The sequence below is a fragment of the Olea europaea genome, chromosome 1 (assembly GCF_002742605.1).
Source record: "Olea europaea var. sylvestris chromosome 1, O_europaea_v1, whole genome shotgun sequence".
Taxonomy (NCBI): Eukaryota; Viridiplantae; Streptophyta; class Magnoliopsida; order Lamiales; family Oleaceae; genus Olea; species Olea europaea.
Genome location: NC_036237.1, coordinates 33535571 through 33558398, shown reverse-complemented (window position 1 = coordinate 33558398; position 22828 = coordinate 33535571). Strand labels below are relative to the sequence as shown.

Here is a 22828-nt window from a genome sequence, read left to right as displayed (position 1 = left end):
TAACCAAAAACTGGATTTTTATCCTACGGCTAGGATGTCATAAAAGGATCATTATCAAGGACAATTCGCATGATATTGTTTGTAGGAGAGAAGTATCGAAATGATGGTCTTTATAATATATTCACGTGATAAGATCATCTGTTCACATGACGATATTTCATCGTCGAGTTACTCAAAATGCAACACATCAACCTCAAACAAATACTTTGTTTCTCTCAAAACTCGAGGTTTCGCAATTTGAGCGGCTTTGAATTTCATTGTTTGAGTGGATGATTTTATCGTGTGTTCATATATGATTGTTCCATTGAAGTTTTTCTCCATTTCTCGTATGGTGAGAGTGAAATGCAGGCCCTATAATTTATGATTGAAAATCGCAATATAGACACTATATTAACCGCTTTACGCACTTAAATCTTGAAGTTGTATGAAATTGCGATTAAGAAGAATTGCAAGTTTTGAATACTTATTTGACAGATAGTTATTCGAGGCCAGTATAAGTTTAAAATTAATTATGTATGGTTTAGAAGACTTATTGCTGCTTTTTGACAAATTTAGAGGTTAATTTGTAATTTTGCAAATTTAAAAGGACAGAAGTGAAATGAAATTATGCACGATTAAAAGAATGATCACACAGTAAAGTTGACTTCGAGGTAAACGAATGATCTAGAGAAACGAGTTGGTAGGAATTACGGGAGCAATAATTTTATCAAAAAGTCGTTTGATGTATCAAAGTTGGATTTCACATACCAACAAATGTTTTTGATTATTAGCTTAGAAAGATGACTTCCGCACAATTTTGGATGAGATTCAGTTGTTAACAAATTTCAACCCATCTTGTCTCCACGTATGCGTGCACTCTCACCTCAAGTTAAATTTAAGACAGTGAATTTGGTGTGGTAGAAACACGACGAAAGGAGAATACGGGAGTCGTGTTTGGATTTATAGATTGAGAACTATCAATTTGTAATTACTTTCAAATGATACAATGTATGAATATTTTATACGTAAGAGAGATGGAGTTGAAGTCATTTGGATGCTTTGCATGTAACTTTGTACCAATGGTCCATGCATCAGGTTCAATGGTGTCACATAGTAGTAATCATGGGCATATAACCTCCATACTTTGTCCTAGATGGATTAGCATGGAGTTGACTACCAATTATATTTGTAGAGATGCCATGTCAATTGAATCAAACATGGCTTGAGGTGTTAAAATGTAACTTGCTCATGGCATGAGGGCTCTGGCATCAATCAACTCGAAATCAAAGATGGTTCACTTGGTGTTGCTAGGGACGGGGTCCCTGCTACTTGCTTCATAAGAGCAAATTGACGAGTCTACCAAAAGCCGTATGGCCTCAGAGAAGAGCTTCGATGAGATGTTGGAATGTGCTTGCATTCTATATAGAAAATGAGGGTGGATGAGCAAGTGGAACAAGCCTTGTCGCCTCGACCGAGACGACAAAGGAGGCAACAAGCTTTCAAGTGCATTCGCTTCCAAAGGAGAGGTGCTAGCATGATATTTTACTCAGTTGACAATGCGTGTCTTCTCATGTGAACAAATGCGCAGCATAGTGCTCGCTTTATCATTAAAGCTTTAATTATCAGTGCATTTCTTAATATTTAGCTCCTGTTTGTCCCATTTTTTTTTTTTCAATTTTTTTCTCATACTCATTTTTTGTTACATATTCATACAATAAAATATTTTGTACGTAAATTCAAATTTTTTATATTTTTTAATCATACATTTTTCGAAAAACTACTATTCAAAAATTTATTTTTTGTACAATTCTAATTTTCGAGATCACAGCAAATTGAACTCAATTGATATAAAATATAGATTTATTTTCATGATATAAAAAAATAGGTTTTTGGAATGATTCGAATGAATAATACGTTTTAAAGCTTTTTCAGTAATAAATATTCTAATATATTAATTCTTAAAAGTATAGGCTTATCATCACGATATAAAATAATAGGGTTTTTTTTTTTTTTCATATGATATAGACTTATTTTCATGATATAAAAAGGTTTTTGGAATGAATAATATGTTTTTAAGTCTTTTCAGTAATAAATATTCTAAAATATTTTTAAAATTATTATTTCTTAAAAGTATGCATGAATTGTGTAGCCTAAATGGTCAGTTGTTTAAAGTTATTTCAAGAAATAGTTTAGAAGAATTGTTATAGAATTCGAACCGTACCTAATGGTGACATTGGTAGCAATGGGTACACTTGACATTAGTAGGTCGATTTGCAAGCCAATATGCCAAAATTGTTGTATCTAAGGTATATATATATATATAAATGTTTATCTTTCAATTTAATAAAATTGAGCCACTTAGTTCACAACTTTGTTCAAACTTGTCTGTTGCCCATTTGACCTCCAATACGTTCCAACCACTAACTCGTAATGTTAATTTGATTAATAAGCTCATGTTTGGTGGGAATTAAAATTGAATTTTTAGTAAATTTTGATAAAAAAAAAATTTAATTTTTGATTGAAAAGTTGTGAGACCCATAAAATATGTGATTAATATTGATTGTTTGATTTTGACTTAAATTAAAATTTGATTTAAATCAATACCAGACAAAAGCTAAATAATAATTAAAATTGTCCATACTCAAGGGCCAGCCTCGAAGTTCAATATTTTTGATTTATTTACGATAGTTGTGATCTCGTCATCTTCCCAATCAACGGTAAATTGACCCGAATTGAACCGTCTAATTCTTTCACGTTATGAGGAGAGGTTCAATATATTTAGCCCTTGTTTCGCAAGCATTTTGCAAAAAAATTAATTCATTTTTTGACCACTTTCTTATCAGTGGTACCTAGTGGTATAGAATATTCTGATTGCGCAGGACGCATAAAGATGATTTTGTCATTGCTCCACTTAGAATGAGTTTTATGTGAAGGAGTAACTAAGTAATTTTGCTAGGGTTGGTCAATAAATGCATCTGTCTCATTCCTTTGTGACAGGCAAAATTCTTTTAAAAATCTGGTGAAAATAGCCATCAAACACGGGCTTAGAATGTTATAAATATTTATATGGAATCACTTTAGAACCAATTCGTAAAGAAAAGCTATTCAATTGATAGTTACCCTCAAGAAATAATCATGACAATTCACTCTCTCATACATTGACATTCAAGCTCATCTATTTTATGAGCACACTAACTTTCACGGTATCATGAAAGTCACATTGCCTAAATGAATCGTCATGTGAAGCTTACGAGCTTGTAATGAGTCGAGCACATTCCTACTCTCTAGGATTGTTGTACGATATATATTTCTCGAGTTTTTCATAAAAGTTTTTCTTGATTGTGATTTTTGGTTTCTCGCTATTTGGTTGTGATTTTAATTAGATCTTTAGCAAATTCTAATATTTGAAAATGTCCCATTTAATTAAAATATTAAGACATACACGCCCACCACGGATTGAAATGTTCTCGAACGAGTGAATAATGAGTTCGGCTGCAGCAAAGTTGTCGATTTTCAAATGAGAAGATAATCGGAAAATAATTAAAAGAATGAACGGCTGGGATAATCCGACAGATCGCGTTATTGTGGTAGAGAAAAACACAGAGAAGAATCCAAGGTAGAACAAGTCGACATACTTTTTTTGTCTGAATCCAGGATACCAGCCTGTTTCCCAAATCCGTTTATTGATTTGGGTTCACATAAAATTCTGATCCTCAAATTTCCCGGTTTTATTTCTGACCTTTCCTTTCTAAAGAGGGGCCCTAATTTTAGAATAAAAATCTTGTGGGGAACTTGAGGTGCAGAGGAGGATAATTTGAAAATGATATGATTCATTAAACAAATCAGAACCAAAAGAGAGATTTGGTTTCAGAAACTTTAAGGGGTTTTTGAAACTGGGTTTCGGAAATGGTTGAGATATGCTTGATGGCTTCACATGGCTACCCTCTTGGCCTTAACTTCCATCACGAACAAGTGGGCATGGCTAGGGTTTCCAAGGTTAGAAAATAATTCTCTTTGTTGGTTTTATTATCTGGATTGATTAAATTTGTTGTAAATTCATTTCAGTTAATTTCTTCTTGTGATAATTGAATCGGGTTTATTGAGTTTGAAAGATTTATATTTTTCTGTGCTAAGCTGAGCCCTCTCTGAGTCTACGCACTATTTCTAAACTATGTATAAGCCCCCGTTTGATCCCCATTAAATTAAAAGAGTGTTTGGTGGGAATTAAAATTTGATTTTAGTTATCACAGATTTGAAATGGGTGATTGAAAAGTTGTGCGACCTTAATATTGATTGTTTAACTTTAACTTAGATTAAAATCTCCGTACCAAACAAGGTGTAAATTTCATTTTTCTCTCTTTTATTTTGAAATCACAAAATTTTACATAAAATAATATTACAGGCCTTCTATTTGAACCATTCATTCTAAAAAAAAATACTATTCCACTCATTACCATTTGAAAAAATGGGGGCCAAACGGGGGCTAAATAACACACTTTACCAAGAACATTCTATGAAAATTATTTATTTTCAAGTTGAACTCTCTGTTTTCTGTTTTCTACAGTGTATTGCGCATATATGCTTAGACTTTATAATGAAGCTAAGGAATGCATTTGGAGATTCTTCAATTTTAGGAAAAAAATAATGGCCCTTTGTCATTTTTCTTTAGATTTCATTTATTTAGCCTATGTTTCTAAGAGAAATTCTTCATATATCTGCTTTTTCCTCTTTTGGCTTATAGCATTAATTCTAAATTTGGGATGAGAAGTTTGTGTTTTCTTATAAACGGCATGTTAATTTTAGTTGGCTTTGAACTTCTAATTGGAAGTTTGTGCTTGATAGTTATTTAAGTCCTCACATGGAAAGAGTGTTTATGATTGTAAGGTATGTCAAGTTTTTAAAAGAACTTAGATATTTGTACTCTTCTTCGTAGGGTGAACTAGCTCATTTTTGTTAAGGAATAAAATCTCGCATCGAATAAAGATGAACATATAGAAAGATTGAGCTACTCCTTTTAATAAAGTTGACCTTATTAAGCTCCAACGAGCAATTTAATTCGATTAAGACTAAAAAAATGAGCACACGAATTTCAATATTGGTTTGCTCAAACGAGCCACCAAATTTGTGGGGGAATGTTAAGATATAAAATCCTACATCGAATAAAAATGAAAACATAGACCAACTTAAGGGTTTGGACTACTTCTCTTAATAAGATTGATAATTTAAAATGGGACCCTAAGTCTCAATAGTTTTAACTCTTCTAGAATCTACTCTCCTAATAGAGTTGCATTTTCTCCTCTGGAAGTTATTAAGATAATAACTTAATTTGGCGGTAGATTATATTTTGTTTAGTTACTAAGATCATTTATACCAGAGAGGGAATCACTAATGGCGACTTGGACCGGACATAAGTGGACAATATTAAGGAAGGAAAAGAAGCTAAATTCGTGTCCATTGTATTGTCTAGCCCAAGCCAGATGAGGACTACATACCAAGCATGCCTTGAAGACATGGTTATTGATTCTGTTATATACATATTTTAGATTATAAGAAAAAATGTTGAGGATAATTTAGAAAGTTCATAAACTTTGTAGTTGATGTAATTTGTAAATTATACTTTTTATCAGTTTGGACATGCTTTTGTATTCTCAGAGGATGTTTGCTTTATAGTTTAATTTGTGGATCTGCCCCTGGCTGTGTCCACAAGTTCAGATGGACAGCATATTGTTAGTAATACTTTATACACTCTTTCGTTGATGCTTCACCCCTTACAGATGTATTCTATTTTAAGTTTTCTTCTCTCTTTTTCTTTATGTTTCAGGATCATCCTCATTTTCTTCCCTATATTGGAGTGAACCAAGATCCGTCTAAGTTGCACTCTATCAATACAAGTCTGCATCAAAGAGAAGAGTGGAATTATATAAATGGGCCTTGGGACAGTGACCAATTTTTCAGGGTTGACTCTACTGTTAAGAGACCCGTAACCATTGATGTTCAAGGTCCATATCTTTACTAATTTCTCTGCTTTTTTGCTTAATTTTTCTTCTTTTGACTGACTGTATATGCCTATTAAATCTTCACATCAACTGCAATAAACCTGCAAACACAAAGCAGTACCATTGTACATGATACGGATTAAACCCAAACCTAAACCCGATAGAAATAATAAACAAACAAGAATAGGAAATCCAAGCAAAATTACGAAGATTTATAGCAGTTTATCCTCAATAAGCAAGTTACGTCTGCTCCCCACGGCAGATTTTCACTATAATCAAGAACAAAGTTTATATAATGGAATTTCTCACACCTAGGCCCCCTTTTGGCCTCCATTAATTTCCATTCCATTCTATTTCATTTTTATCTCTCCTACTTTCAACCACACAATCTTTCATAAAATAATATTACATGTAAACTGAAAATTTTTCCTTCTTTTTCAACCACTCATTTAAAAAAAAAAAATAGAAAAAATACTATTCATCCCATTTTTATTTCCACAAAATGGGGGCCAAACGGGGGGCTATTTGTTTTGACTTCTCATACTACACCAAAAGGTCCCCTCAGACTCCTTAAAAAACAGTGAGATGAATGCCCAATATAACCTAGAATTAAAAAAAATCTTCTGGCACTCTTGCTCCTGAAGCGCCAGGAGGGGGGCCAATCAGTCCTGGGATCCTCCACCTCTCAATCAACCTTACCATAAAAGGTGATTTGCGGTTTGGATAAACGAACTATATAATTGGGCTCCACACAATCCAACACCATATTCCATTGAATTTTATTTTGTTATATTTAGATGTTGTATTATTCACTTCCTGTGTATTATGCATTGATTAATAAAATATTTGATTATCTTTCAAAAAAAAAGATATTGCATTTCCAGTAAGTGTTGTTAGTCAGTTTATATCATCTTCTAGAACTTCACATTGGAATGCTCTAACTCATATATTAAAGTACCTCAAAGGAGCTCTAGGACGTGGGATCCTTTACAGGGACCATGGTCATTGTAGAGTTGAGGGTTTCTCAAATGCTAACGGGGTAGGTTCTCCTGTAGATAGGCGCTTTATTATAGGGTATTGTGTTTTCATTGGAGGTAATTCAGCCTCTTGAAAAAGTAAGAATAAAGTGTTGTACCTCGATCAAGTACAAAATCTAAATATCGGGCTATAGCACTAAACAGTCAATGTTGGTCCCTTTCTTTGAGAGGTATTGAGCTTTCTTTCTTTGTTTAACTGCTCACTTTTTTTTCTATGACATGCATTTGTACAAGGAAATTGACCATTTGACAAAATGTTCTTATACAAAAGAAATGAGACAAATGCGTCATGCTGTTCAATACGAGCTTGTGGATGTCAATTGTTTATAATGTTAATGATCCAACTTAAGATCTCATTTAGGGAAGAAGTTTGAGTTTGAGTTTGAGTTACATTTTTTCTCATTCATGTTTGTTTGCTTTATGCATTCCTAAACACATTAGTTAAAACATTACGCCAATATACCTTTTATGTTCCTGGCCCCCATTATCAATGGAATTTAAATTGTTCATAACAAAGCCTAATATCAGTGAACTTCAAATTATGGATTTGCTAATTCGTTGTAATTTTCCACGTTTAACTTTGACAATTTCACCAAGTTAAAAGATTTAAAAAATTTAGGCCTAGTTCTCGCGATTTGATGTTCCTTTCATGGTCTAGGCAACATTAGTTGGTTGGTTATATTCGTTGTGAGGGAGAAAACTCTGTTCATTGGCAAGTCTTTTAGGAGGTTTGAAAGAAACAGAATAAGTTGAAATGTTAAAATGTTTGTATAGTTTGGCCTATTGTAAGGCATGGGTGCATCTTATATTGCGCATATTTCTAAATTCTAACATCACTTGATATATTGTACCGATGTTTGTTTTTAAAGTAGAGGTTCATGACTCAGTTTCTTAATTTTTCCTTTATTCTTTATGAAATGATATTTTATACTAGTCTGATAGAATCTCCCCGTATTCATTTCTTTGAACAGAAGGAGAAGAGCAAGTGCTAAGTCAGTGGTTGAAACTGTAAAAACTGCACCTCTTAACAGGTAAGATGCACCTTCAAATCAAGAAAAGTTAATTGTCTTAACTTAAACTTCTGCTTCCATAGTTCAAGTACGATTTGACCACTCTTGGCCGGGCACTAGAAAACCCAATTAATGCACTATCAATTTGAGGTTCACAAAGGGTGCTGCAAAAAAGCTAAAGTATTCGGCCTTCATTTCGTATAAGCATCACCATACATTTTTCCCTTTTGTGGGAATCTGATGTGGACTATTATACAGCTGTGCACTTGCCTTTATATAGTTAGTCATTAGATTGCATAATTGTTATTTGCCAATGTGGGATATAGAACCAAACTAAATCCTCTCATCTTCTTTCATGACCTAAGACCACTTATGAAGGTGTGTGAAAGTGCGACCATGCATAAAAGATATAAACATGTTTTGCTAATTATACACACACACTGGAGACAGTCTCACACTTGAGCACCAGCATCTTCACCCACATTATCAATTTATTGGGACACTTATGTGTGAAGTTCACTTACTTCATCTTTGGTTGGATTGGATAGCGTTATATAATATTAGAATTATGCTGTTTTGCCCGAGGAATTTAACACCTTGGTTGATACGTGAAGTTGTGGCAAAAAATGATTGGATGTTGACTGCTTTTAAAACAATCTAGTGATATAACACCTTGTGGCATTCTGGCATCCAAGGTGTTAAAATCCCTTGGCAATGTAGCAAGATTGACAATATTAAAGAAGGAAAAGATATTAAATTATGTTTTTTGAAATTCACTTACTGCATCTTTGGTTGGATTGGATAGCATTACATAATATTAAAGAAGGGAAAAAAGTTAAAATATTTTTTTCTTGATTCTATCCGGTTTTTTTCGAGTACTAGGTTTCAACTTTCAAGTATACACTTGTTCTCCGAACTGGTCTCTCTCATATTTTTTATCCCTTCTTTAACATACTTCTGCTTTTCTTCAAGTTATTCTGCAATATATTAAGCCGTCTGTAGTAAGTGATACTGAATTTTAACAATAGATGTAATTGAGATATTACATCAAAAAACGAAATACGTGTCAACTCTTATTCTGTAACTTTATGATTAGGTATCCTCTGCATATGAGTATACTTCTAACATATGTGTTAAATTGCTTACAGTCCCGAGAAAGTAAAGGGTAAGATATCACAGAAGAAGAAGAGCAATAGAAAACCCGGTGAAGAAAGGGATATCTACGGAAACAAATACCTTTTTGCATGTGAAAGTCTTCTATCCATAATGGCCAATAGGAAGCAAAACGGTAAAAGTGCAATTTTTTCATTAAAGAAATCTGGTCCTGAACTACCGCAGCTTCTAACCCAGTTTTCTGCAAGCATTGCTGGGACTGGTATTGCCGTTCTTTTCTCCGTTGTCTGCAAAGTTGCTTGTGGTCGAGTCCCCTTCTGTGCATCCAAAATTTTGAACACGGGTTTAGGATTGGGACTGGTTTGGCTTTCTTGGGCAATTCATAAACTTCGAAATACTGTTATCTCGATTAGCAAGAATTCTGGAAAGCTGGCCTTGAAAGAGGAGGAGATGATGAATAATCTCGACAAAAGTTTAAAAGATATCTACTTCAGAATAGCAGCACTAATGGCAGTCACGGTTCTCAGGCTCGCATGATCACGAGACTGGACATGAAAATTCTTGAAATAGTAAATCCCTGGAGACATTCAAGGTGTGATGTTCGTTCTGAGGTGATTTCAAAGAAAGCTTGGTCATCTGGGCGTTTGTAGATCAAGAATGGTTCTCCGAGTTAAAAGGCAATTTAGAATGTGCAGAATGCTTGTGTATATGCTGGACACCATCTGATCTTTAGTGTACGAAAATTTTCAGACATTAATGATTTTAAATTTTTATTACTTTATTTATAGACGATATTTTTTGTCAATAACTTAATTTATGAATATATTTAATTTTTACAGACTAAAAATTTCATTAGTAATTTTAACTTATTTTTTAGCTAAATTTTGGCATCCGAGCTATCACCTGCCAAAAATGTGTGATGTGAAGTTAGTGTTGCCTAGTAATTTTTTAATGAAAAAAGCTCTAGGTACAATGTATTTTTACAGGAAGCTCACAGATTCTTGACTTCGGCTTATGTGGCAGAGAGAGAGAGAGAGAGAGAGAGAGAACAAAAGAAAAAGAAAGAAAAAAAAAAACATAAAAGTCTCCATTGTTTTATTGGGAAGTCTCATTTGTGTCCCTCCCAAAATAGAAGACGGCAACCCTTCCCTCCCAAAATAGAAGATAGCCGGGGTCCATCTGAAATTCATCGGCGTCGACGACCATATCCCAGCTAAGAGGGCACCGTACAAACTTGCATTTCGAGCGATTGGTACCCATTTCGTTTTCCTCGGTAGTCAATCGGGTGGAGTCGACTTGGCTATGGAGATGAAGATTGTACCATAACCCGTCTTCATTTCCAGCTTCCCCCTGTGATAATTATTTCTAGCATCTTCTGACCTATTGCGTATTTTGTGCATTTTCTTAGCTTTTCTAGTATGGCTTTCATGGGAAAATAATGAAGGATTAACAAAGTGATTTCTCGTAACAAAACAATGAACCGGGCGACTGATTAAAGGCCGTTGAACCATTTGAGCATTTCACTGCATCAACTTTTTGAAAACAAAATCACATTTTTTTTTCAAATTTCAATAAGCGCTTTTTTCTATAATCTTTTTTCTTATGTTATAGTTTTTGGATTTAAAAAAATAATACATTTCTATGTAAAATTGCTTGAAAATGAAAAAAAAAATGCTTCACTATGCCAATCACCATAGTGAGACAGTGATTGATCCCTACTTCTTTGTACGAGTTCATCGTGGCTGCAAGCAATGGTAATAGTGCTAGTTATGGTATACCTATGAAATTTTCCAAACCTTACAGAATCACTCCCCTGAAAAACATTTTCAAGTTGCTCAAGGAATAGCTGAAAATATGTAGATGCATTGATTGCTTCTTATAATTTGTGCGGCAAAAAACGAAATTATGGAAGATGGGAATCCTGATTTGTTGCTACAATCTGATAACGAGAACGCTATGGAGAATTTGAATATGGTGGACAATGAAAATGTAGGAGAAGATGTGGCATTAGTGCCTAAGGTGGGTATGACGTTTAGTGATGAGAAGGAAATTTTTTATTTCTACAAAAAATATGCTTACGCCGTTGGCTTTTCGGTGCGAAAAAGGAATTCAAAAAAAGGGGGAAGATGGAGTTATGAGATATGTAACGTTCACATGTAGTCGTGATGGTCGGAGAACTTAAGCTACAGGCGGTTCTTTGAAACCGCAACCAACATGTCAAACTGATTGTAAAGCAAGAATATCTGCATCATTAGATAGTTTGGGAATATGGAGGATTAACAAAGTGTACCTTGACCACAATCACAAAACAAGCCCATCAAAGTCTAGGCTGTACCAATGCAACAGAAAATTGAGTGAAAGTGTGAAACGAAAGCTTGAGGTGAATGATATGGCAGGAATTCCCTTGCATAAGAGTTATAATTCTGCAATTGTTGAGGCTGGTCGATATGAGAACACGACTTTTGTGGAGAAGGATTGTCGGAATTACATTGAACAGGTGAGATGACTACGTCTTGGGAAAGGAGATGCCCTCGCAATAGAGGCATACTTTTCAAAGATGCAGGCACAGTGCTCGGGGTTTTACTTTAGTATGGACTTAGATGATGACTGCAGACCAAAGAATGTTTTTTTGGGCAGACAATAGATATAGGCAATCTTACAGGGAGTTCGGTGATGCTGTCACTTTTGATACTACCTACCTCACTAATAAGTACGACATGCCATTTGTCCCTTTCGTTGGCGTAAATCACCATGGCCAATCCACACTGCTTAGCTATGGATTGTTGTCGAACGAGGACACAGGGACTTTTGCATGGTTGTTTAGAACTTCGCTTGAGTGTATGCATGGTCAAGCTCCTAATGCCATCATTGCTGATCAGGACCGGGCAATGCAAAATGCCATTCAAATTACTCTTCTAAACACGAAGCATAGATGGTGCCTGTGGCACATTATGAAAAAGTTGCCTGAAAAGTTTGGATACCACATTGAAAAGAGCTCGATATTTTATGCTATACATGGACTGGTATATGATGCGGAGAATGTACAAGAATTCGAAAGAGGTTGGAGGTCGATGCTCGATATGTATGACTTGCATGACAATGCTTGGCTATCAGGAGTATATGAGAACAGAGGTCGGTGGGTGCCTTGTTTTTTAAAAACCACATTTTGGGCAGACATGTCCACCACACAACGAAGTGAAAGCATGAATGCATTTTTCGATGGATATGTGCATTCGAAAACCTCGTTGAAGCAGTTTGTGGAGCAGTACGAAAGAGCATTAAGAAATAAGGTGGAGAAAGAGTTCCGGGCAGATTTTAGGTCCTATTCCCAGATGGTTCCGTGTGCGACAACATACGAAATGGAAAAGCAATTTCAAGTGGTTTATACCATCGAAAAGTTCAAAGAAATTCAGCAGGAATTCACCGAGAAAGTGTAGTACGACGTTGTATCTGAAAATGCCAATGACTATTATTGGTCGACTTACGAGGTTCGTGAGGATGTCGTTCTTCATGAGCACCGCAAGAAAAAATCTTTTTACGTATCATTTCGGAGGGATACATGTAAATTGATTTGTAGCTGCCACCTATTTGAATTTCGGGGAATTATTTGTAGGCATGCTATTGCAATCTTGATTCGTAATGACATAACATCGATGCCTGAGAGATACATATTAAGGAGGTAGAGACGAGATGTTAGTAGAGCACACTCGAGGATCGCAGTACATTACGATGGATTGGTCGTCCTGGACAGTTGAGGTACGATGAGATGTGCCGAATTTTTTCAGAGGTGGCGGACCTAGCAGCAGATGACGACGTATGGACACGCACTATAACGGAGTGGATGACATCGCAAATAAAAGAGTTATGGAAGTCTAAGTCAAGTGTTGAAAGCGTTGTCTACTCCCAGCCTAACAGTAGCGGTAGACACATATTGGATCTAGTAACTTCTAATAGAAATTGCGCACCGAAGAAACTTCAGAGGAAAGGACCATTAGAGTGTAGTTCAAAGAGGACGAAGGTATGTTTTACTATTACTATCTTTGTTTATAATGAATTCGTAACAACTAATCATTTCAATTGTTGCACATACAGGCCACCGCACCGTCGAACAAAGGGAAGAGGCCTAGAGCTACTCAAAGTAATGCGGAAAAGGGATCAATCGATGCCCATGCGTCTCTACCACCACAATGTCCTATGCCGACACCATTACAATACTCCATCCATCCGACAATCACAAATGTTGTGGTCAACACAGAAGGTTTGTGTTAGATATTTATGTATGTTTTTTGACGTCACATTGTGTTTTAATGTTTACCATGTAAATCAGGTCGTGTTATGCCATGCTTCTATCCAGATTTTCCCAAGCAAGGTGCGATGCACTTCTGATTTTCGGGGGGAAGGTACGTCACATTGTCTTTTAATGTTTACCATGTAAATTAGGTATTTATGTATGTTTTTTGGATCTACATACGTTGCAATCGGTTTTTTGATATTGACTATTTTTGTATTAATTTTAGTTAATTTGAACTGATTCTGTGTTTTTTAAGTTGTTGTTGATCGTTGGAGATATTTTATACATAAGTTGAGAATTTGGGTGAATGCTACCATTTAGTAATTCATCTGAATGGCTTCATTTTTTCATTTTTTTTTTGTTGGCAAGTTCTTCAACCGGCCTAAAATTACACATTTTATTTGTGGTGTATTGATTAAGTTTAAATTGGAAAATATGCATTATGGTGAAATGCACCTAACTTTCAATCATAATTCTTTTAATTTCTTGAGCAAGATTGGAAATCATATGTTTTAAGTTAATGATATCTATAACGTTATAAGCTTTGCTTGGTTTTCTTTTTTGTTTTGTATAATGACAGGACATCATTTTGCCTAGTGAGTATCTAAAGATTTTTGCAAGCAATATGGGATGTTTTAAGGTGTTGAAGAGTAAGAAGAAGAAATTTGAGCAGTCCATGCATAATAGATGTGACAAACCTCAGCAACATTCGCCAACCGTGTTGCCTGAACTAGGGTTGAACTTGTTCCGTCAAGAAATGGGATAAGCAGCCAGCAGCTTCATGAAACTCGTCAAGGACATTGAAGAATATAAATTCTGCTGTAATGAAGAAACTTCTACTCTAGTATAACTTGTGCTGTAATGAATAAACAAACAGCCAGAAGTTTTTCTATGATTTTAGGATTTTGTGTTTGACATTTCATGAATTTTTTGTGTCTGCCATTTCATTTTGTGTCTCACATTTCATTTTGTGTACAAAAACTCTCCTTAGAATGGGGATCCTATTACATTATATGCCAAAGAATGGGAAAGAATATAAGTGTTTTGCTTTCTCGAAGAATTTGTTTACTTTTATTTGTAACATCGGCCTTACTAGGTACATTCCTCGTGTCTGCATTCATGCACGAGATCATTGTTTACTATTTATGCCACGTTATGCCTAGATGGGGTACAACATCGTTCTTCCTCGTTCAAGGGCTATGAATCATAGCCGAGAACACATTCATGAGGCTAGTCTTGCCAGAACTGCTTGAATACAAAGTGGATGAAAGAGCAATTGCAGAGTATGCAGCTGTGTTTGATTTTGTGAAGGATGCAAGGTTGATTTGGGTGAAGTTTGGTACAAATTTCTGGCACAAAACTTGGAAGGAAACAGCATATGTTTATCAACACATTCAATGTCTTACAAATCACCATGAAATACATATTAGACATACATATGACCAATACATTATTATGCAAACTGAAATTCACATCATACTAGTGCCTCGACTGAAGACATGACTCAAATCAACCCCTCAATCCGACCTCTTTCCTTTCCCATCATAGTTGGCAATTCCCTTTCCCTTGCTAAAAGTCAAGTGCAGTGATATGTCAACGCCTCGTTTCTTGCTAATTCTAGCTAGCCCATCAAAGAGTCTTGACAGCTCTTCATCTTCCTTGTCGAGCGACTGATTAACCGCATGCTTAATGGAACTCGATTCCCCGCCTACATTTTCATCTTTCACCCAATCAAAGTACTCCCAGTCATTACTACAGGTAAAGAACAATCGCCCTTTGTTACTGGTTTCTCGTTCGACCTCAAAACATTTTCGATATCCGTGGTCACAACTAGGGCATCGAAGTTTTAATTGGCATTGTTCGAAGTAGTGCCTATTGCTTCTGCAACCGTGACAAACTCCGAAATTTCTTCTTCTCATTCTAGCCAAGGTCTGAAAATGAAACAGACTTGTCAACAATCAAAGATGTAGTTAAATGATTGAAAATGTCTCGTAATAAAAGTTCATCTTCCATCCATCGTACATACGTGAAATTCAGATTTATCCCTACAGACATAATTAAATAAATATTTAGGGTTTCCAATCACACATATATGAAACAATGAGGCTGTGTTTTCAAGTGTCACTGGCATACTAATTTTCATTTCTTGATCAAACAACAACAACAATTCTCATAATACATGTATTCAGAACAACCGATGTAGGAAATTCATTCTTGATTTCCCCATTAAACCAATGGGTGCCGGAATTCAACAATCAGTGAAGACATTTATGCAAACCAAGTTACGAACAAAGCTAAAATGGTGGCACCCATCTTCATAAACCAAGAAGTCTCGTAATAAATGTAACTCAAACAAAGATTAATCAACATCCAAAATCCAAACTTGTATAATGGGAAAACTTTGGACATTCAAACATGATATTTATAAATTACCATGGAAAAAGCTAAGAACCCATGTCAAACAACAACTCCACAAACACTTACGTTGATGCTAGGGGATGAATGTGTGGCTGCGGTGACTCCAGCGCCGGGGACGGAGGTGAGGGCGGTGGTTGATTCTAGTGCACACTCGAGCGTAGGGCACGCTGGCTGTGAATCGTTGCTATGGATAGCATAAAAGTGATGGACACTATGGGGGCTCATCGTCGGCACCGGAGACGGTGACTGCGGCTGTCAACTTGGCTGCGGGAGAAGTCGCGACTCCAGCAAATTTCGGGAAAATGGGGGAACTCGTTTGGGTTTAGTCAGTCAATCGGGTTGCCCTTTCGTTTTTTACCCAGTTTTTTGGTCATTTTATATTGTCATTTTATGCCAACTCAGCCATTTTAAATTTTTGTATATTTTCTGTCAAAACACCCATTTTGAATTCCTGTACCCATAGCCCGATTGTTTTTTTAATAAAAGTTAACTTATTTTAAACTAACGAATACGTATGTTAAAAAAATAATTTTATTAATACATTGTTGAGTTTAAAAATCACTTAAAATTGATTGTATTTTAATTATTACGAAGTCATAGAAGGCTAGAATTCAAATTGCAACTTTCTTAATAGATCAAGGGTACGGGCATATTTATTTATAAACAAAATGTAGCGATGGCACCCTTAAAAATAATATAAAAAAAAATTGTGATCGAAGAGTGTATATATAAAAGATTCAAAAAACAAGGTTTTTGCCTTGTGTTGAAGTAACAACCATTACTCTTGTGTTGAAGTAACAAGGTTTTTGCCCTTGGAATGTTTTTGTAAACTCGAGATTTGACTAGAAGGCCTCTGTGATGTAGATATTAAAATTTGCATGGCAATATTCAGGTGTAGCAATAACTTTTTCATTCAAATTTACCTCCCATAGTTTTGCAATGTCATCCACCATTACAAGATCAGAATCGAGATAGATCAGACGATTGACGTTGGATGGCAATATATCAAAGAGATAAATTCTTGCATAGTTTAAGGGTAGGTCTAAAGCTTGGCGAACGGATTTTGAAATCAACCCGCGAACCCTAATGGTTTCAAACTCATACACCTTGAATTTCAGGTAAGAAAAGGTGGATTTGATGCTTGAAAACACCTCAAGTTCGTGTCGTACCCAAAGGAAGTGGAAGAACATATTTTTCGGGCACATCGAATGCTGAAGAATTGATTGGACAGCAGCTATTGTTCCTCTTAGATAATTATCATCAAGGGTCATCGTAACATGAATCCTGTCTGAATTGTTGGGTTTGTAACCCAAATTAAGGTGAATTTTTTTAAAATAAATTGTTTTTTCTTTATTTTCACGTGGGAAAATTTGTCTTCCTATATTTCATGTGATTTTTATGAAAATATATTATTTCCTTATTCCACATTATTTTCATCTTTATGCTATGCCATATATCTATAAATAGTGGTCTTCTCTTTCAATTTTGTTTAAGTAAAGATTACCGAATTTTCGTATTCTCTCCATATTGTCGATTAATAAAACGTTGTGCTTTTACAATTAACTCTCTTTGTTAGTTTTTTTTACTTTTAAATCTTGTTTCTCGTCGTGGTCTTCATTATTTTATATCGCGTTGCAATACAAGATTTCCTTTATAGCAAGTAAAGATAAGAGTTATTTTGGTACAGTTGAATTTGGATGATGTGATGCTGAATTTTGAGAAGATGCCAGCTAATTGGACAACGAAAGAGAAACAACGGAGGGATCGTAAGGCTTTGTCTTTGATTCATCTTCATCTATCCAACAATATTATGCAAGATGTCTAAAAAGATAAACAATAGCTACTTTTTGGTTGAAATTGGAGCAATTATGTATGATCAAGAGTCTTACCAGTAAATTGGCTTAAAATAGAAGTTGTATTACCAGTGTATGGCAGAAGGAAAGTCGTTGGAAGACCATATTACCGTGTTCAAGAAAATTGTTGTAGATTTGAAAACGCTGGAGGTTAGGTACGATGAAGATGATCTTGCTTTGATCCTGTTATATTCGCTACCTGGCTCTTATGCGTCGTTTCGGGGCACCATTTTGTATAGTCGGGATACTTTGACTATAGATGACATCTATGATACTTTGCACTCAAAGGAGAAGTTGAAGCATTTGGTTAGAGCTATATCAAAGGATGAAAAAGCTCTGGTATCACATGGTAACCGACAGAGGGGTAGATCGAGGACGAACTTCAACAATTTGTATTGCTTCTACTACAGGGAAAAAGGACACGTAAAGGAGGATTGTGATAAGTTGCAGGTTAAAGATGATTTAGCTGCAAATTATAGGTGCAATTCTGTAATTCGGACGTGACTAATGTTGTCAAAATTTTTTCGGATGGCGGTGATATGTTGTTAACCGTGGTATTTGACATGAATTCTAAATCTGACGAGGAGTAGATTCTTGATTCGGTACATTCGTATCATATGTATTCTAATCGATTTTTCTTTTAGAAATATGAGTTTGTCAAGTAAGGTGGAGTTGTGATGGAAAACAACCAATCTTATCGTGTTGTTGGAATCGGCCGAGTCAGTCTAAATCTAACGAGGAGTAGATTCTCAATTCGGTATGTTCGTATCATATGTGTTCCAATCGAATTTTCTTTTAGAAATATGAGGCTGTCAAGCAAGGTGGAGTTGTGATGGGAAACAACCAATCTCATCGTGTAGTTGGAATCGGCCGAGTCAGACTAAGATTGCAGGATGGGACTATCAGAATAATTGATCAGATTCAACATATTCTAGACCTGAAAAGGAATCTTATCTCATTGAGTACCCTGGATGCAAAAGGGTATAAATTCTCTGGTGGAGGTAGAGTTTTGAAAGTTCGAAGGGGTGTCTGGGTTGTACTTGAGGGACGAAAGAAGTCTCAGTTGTACATCTTGTAAGGAAGCGCAAAATCAATTAAGAGACATTGGGACAAGTTCAATACTGTGGTGGATCAGAACATTGCTCAGGGGAGCATTAGTGATTCTGCTTTGCCACCAATTTCAGCGGATACATTGTGTTCATTTGCTAAGGTTGGACTCATGGAGCGTAGGTACCGTGGTGTCAATAAATGTCTGGGATGCTTTTGGGGACGTTGAAGGCGACAGTTCTAGCAAGAAACCTTCTAATCCAACATGTGGTATGGTTTCTGCTATAGGGTGTGTTTTGACCTTGTTTGGCCAACAGTAATTTTTCATTGGAATTTTGGGAACTCAAGATTTGGGTTCAGGTGTCGCTTATGGACGCCTTGCACGGGACGACGATTTGGTTTGGAGAGTTTTGATTACTGTGTCGAGGAGATTGTCTATTTCGATGTAGACGAATTTGAAATCTTGGAGTTTCGTTCGTTGCATCGGAATTTGGGTCAATGTAGAGATTGTTGGGTTTGTGACCCTAATTAGGGTGATTTTTTTTGGAAATAAATTGTTTCCTTATTTTCATGTAGGAAAATTTATTTTCTTGTATTTCACGTGATTTTTATAAAATATATTATTTTCTTATTTCACATTACTTCCATCTTTATGCTATGCCATGTAACTATAAATAGTGATCTTCTCTTTCAGTTTTGTTTAAACAAGAATTGTTGAGTTCTTATATTTCTCTCCATATTGTCGATTAATAAAACGTCATGCTTCTGCGATTAACTCTCTTTGTTAGTTTCTTTACTTTTAAATCTTGTTTCTCGTTACGATTTTTATTACTTCATATCGCGTCATTAATCTCATTTACTACAATTCTTTCGAGTCCAACATGAATTGCAAGCCTCCCCATTGCGAAAGACGAGGGCTTCCGTGAAGACAGGAACGTTACGAACAATTTCCTTGCATAAGGCGACGGCTCTGGTGGTGAAGAAGAGAGACAGGAGGCCAACAAGGGGAACAAAAAAGCAGCTCCAGAAGGCCATCCTGCTCATTGCGTTGAATTTGAAAGAGAAAATTAAGGGATAACAGCAGAAGCAGCCATTAGAGGCTGGTTGAAAGAAGGTTTAAGAAAGGTCAAAAATTAATGATGGATAAAATTATAAAAAGGGCAGGGTGAGAAGTTGATGACTATTGTGAGGAAGACAACAAACCTCTGAGGATCTTATTATATTCAACATCCACGCGTGGTATATATTTCATGTGTTTCACTATAATAATAAATGAAGGGGGAAAAAATCATTTCAAATAACCGAGTAAATTTACTTTTTATTGTTGGAATAACTTACTCATTTCTGCCAAATTTTAATAAAATAGTTTATTTTATTTTATTTTTAAAATAACACTAGTTCAATGTGATTGAGCTAAAAAAAATCATATTTTTCATAGATTTTGAAAAAAATTCATGAAATATATAATTGAAAAGTTAATAAAAATTGTGAATTCCATGAAGTTTTTGTTTCTTTAGTTAGAAAAATTGATTAAAATCTAAGTGAAAATCAATAATTAATTTTAATCACACGTTTTATAGGATTCACAACTTTTAAACTTTAATTCCATTAACTTTTATCAAAATCTATTAAAATTTTGGTCTTTATCCAAATCAAACCGGGGCAAAATATGAAATTGAAGATGAATTTGAACAAAAATCAGCTTTAAAATATGGGGGCCAAACAATTTTTAAGGTGTATTAAGCCCCCGTTTGGCTCCCATTCTCTTTCATTTTTTTCCTCTCTTATTTTCAACCATACAATCTTTTATAAAATAATATTACACATAAATCGAAAATTTTTAATTCTTTTTCAACCACACATTCTTAAAAAAAAAAACTGTTCTAAACATTAGGGGGTGTTTGATAGATATTTTTATGTAAAAATCCATTTTAAAATAGTAACTTGATGAGAAGTGTGTGGTTGAAAAATAAGAATTTTTTTTTATTTACGTGTAATATTATTTTAATAAAGAATGTGTGGTTGAAAAGAAGAGAGAGAAAAATGCATTTTGAAAAAAATAGGTACCAAATGTGGGCTAAATTTGGAAAAACATGGGCCGGGGCTAAATGAATGGTAGTGGGATACGAGGTTCCCTTGGACAAAGTTTATATTATTTCTTTTTCTTTTTCTTTTTTATTATGCTTATCAATTACTTCTAGAATTGGCAAGGCTTACTTACTGGCTACACAAACAGGAAATGATTTTTTTAAGGAAAAAAATGACAATAACAAATAGACAACAAGAATCACAACTCTCGACTAGTAAACGAAACATGGAAATGAACCACTATAAGGAAGTTTCAAAAGTTACGAAAGAAACTTTGAGCTCATATTGGTCATAAAAAAAACTTACCTTTTGTGGTGTAAATTGAAAATCTGAGAATCAACTTGCTTACATTTTTAAAGATTGGTGACTGATTTGTGACTACAGGCTATAGCAATATGTGTGGGGACTATAGGTGCAGTTTTCTCTATTATTTAAGACATCCCATTTTCAATTAGGTATGCAATTTCAAAAGAAAAACGTACACACCTTTTAATGTCATCATGTAAAATGTCATTACCTTTAATTTTTTAACATTTTCACCCTTATTTTCACATTTTATTATGGAAATCAAAATTTTCATCTAATTTCAGAATAAAAAAATATAAAACGACAAATATACCCTTCCTTTTAAATAAAACAAAAAAGAAAAGAAGAGAAAAAATGAAGAACAAATTGTAATCACTCTTCCAAACTTATTAAAAAAGTGTTAGCGAGTCCAAATAAATTATAAAAAAGGTAATTAGTACATAACGTCTCTACCTTTTAATATTATTGTGTAACACGTCCATATCTTTAATTTTTTTTGACATTTTTACCCTTATTTTCATATTTCATTGCGAAGATTACTATTTTTATCCATTTTCTCAATTAAAAGTTGTAAAATGATTAATATACTTTCATATTTAAATAAAATAAAATTAAAGAAAAGAAAAAAAGAATAATTTGCAACTATATTTTCAAAAATTTCGAGAAGTAAATATCAAAAAAGAAAGGATATGAACATTTTGCACAATAACATTGAAAGTAAGGATGTTTTATGCTAATTACCCAATTTTCAAATTGTAATCACACTTCCAAACTTTTAAAAAGTACAAGTGAGTTCAAATAAATTATAAAAAAAGTACTAAGTACATAACATCCATATATTTCAATATTATTGTGCAAAACGTTCATATCTTTAATTTTTTTGGCATTTTCACTTATATATTTTTCCATTTCATTACGAAAATTTTCATTTTCATTAATTTTCTTAATTAAAAACTGTAAAATAATCGATATGCTCTCGTATTTAAGTATAATAAAATTAAAGAAAAAAATAAAGAATAACTTACAATTATACTTCAAAATTTTTCGAAAAAGTAAATGCCAAAAAGTGAAAAATAAATATGTTATGCACAATAATAGGACGTTTTAGGCTAATCACCCATCTCCAAATGCCATCGCAATGAATTTACGTACTGTAGAAAACGACGGCGCTTATGTCCATTCAAAATTTCCCTGTGATTTATTTTTCTAATAAACTGTATCCTGCGGTTTTTTATTTTTATCCAACGGAAATAACAAAGCGTTTTTTTGGTAAAAGGATCTTTTACGAACAATTGAAAGAAAGTGAAATATGGAATTTTTCCTTTGGATTCCTACCCATCTCTGTCCTTGAAGCACATATCTTAATTTTTCTGTTTGGATCTGTAAATTCAAGATGAAAAATTAATGGGGTGGGTCTTCAATCTTGATTTTTGGTTATATTTTATCGCTTTCCTAGTAAATTATTTGTTATCATTGCAAAAAGTTTAGTGGGTTTGTTTTTGTTTTAGTTAGTATTAGGAGATTCCGTTGTCTTAAATGTGGTTTGGTTGACATTTCTGGAGGAGATCTTATGTAATTTTTTGGCCTTTAGTGCTGTTCTTTTGTCATTTATTTGTAGGCTCGAGTTTTATATGTTCTTGGCAGGAGCTGAAGCTTTTGGTAAAATACTGTTATTCACCATTTTCTGAGT

The 22828-nt window shown here is 34.5% G+C and overlaps 2 protein-coding genes and 1 pseudogene across 2 annotated transcripts; 2 read left to right on the top strand and 1 right to left on the bottom strand.

Moving 5' to 3' along the window:
• The first annotated feature begins 3476 nt into the window (after nt 1-3476).
• Nucleotides 3477-9911, top strand: LOC111407681. Its single transcript, XM_023037316.1, has 6 exons — nt 3477-3975; nt 5801-5993; nt 6845-7049; nt 7147-7182; nt 7984-8043; nt 9171-9911. The coding sequence occupies exons 1-6, from the start codon at nt 3886-3888 to the stop codon at nt 9670-9672; spliced, it is 1086 nt and encodes a 361-aa protein (XP_022893084.1). The 5' UTR covers nt 3477-3885; the 3' UTR covers nt 9673-9911.
• A 1129-nt stretch (nt 9912-11040) lies between these two features.
• LOC111407673 (protein FAR1-RELATED SEQUENCE 5-like) lies at nt 11041-12572 on the top strand. Its single transcript, XM_023037304.1, has 3 exons — nt 11041-11278; nt 11391-11632; nt 11736-12572. Exons 1-3 carry the CDS (start codon nt 11041-11043, stop codon nt 12570-12572), a joined length of 1317 nt encoding a protein of 438 aa, XP_022893072.1.
• Nucleotides 12573-16581: 4009 nt separating this feature from the next.
• LOC111407664 lies at nt 16582-19996 on the bottom strand (annotated as a pseudogene).
• Nucleotides 19997-22828: the final 2832 nt, after the last annotated feature.

Coding starts and splice junctions, on each gene's coding strand:
- LOC111407681 (XM_023037316.1), top strand. CDS start 3,886: ATGGTTGAGATATGCTTGATGGCTTCACATGGCTACCCTCTTGGCCTT. Junction 3,976..5,800: donor GCATGGCTAGGGTTTCCAAG/GTTAGAAAATAA, acceptor TTTATGTTTCAG/GATCATCCTCATTTTCTTCC. Junction 5,994..6,844: donor TCAAGGTCCATATCTTTACT/AATTTCTCTGCT, acceptor TCAAAAAAAAAG/ATATTGCATTTCCAGTAAGT.
- LOC111407673 (XM_023037304.1), top strand. CDS start 11,041: ATGGAAGATGGGAATCCTGATTTGTTGCTACAATCTGATAACGAGAAC. Junction 11,279..11,390: donor AAGATGGAGTTATGAGATAT/GTAACGTTCACA, acceptor CTGCATCATTAG/ATAGTTTGGGAATATGGAGG. Junction 11,633..11,735: donor GTCGGAATTACATTGAACAG/GTGAGATGACTA, acceptor GTATGGACTTAG/ATGATGACTGCAGACCAAAG.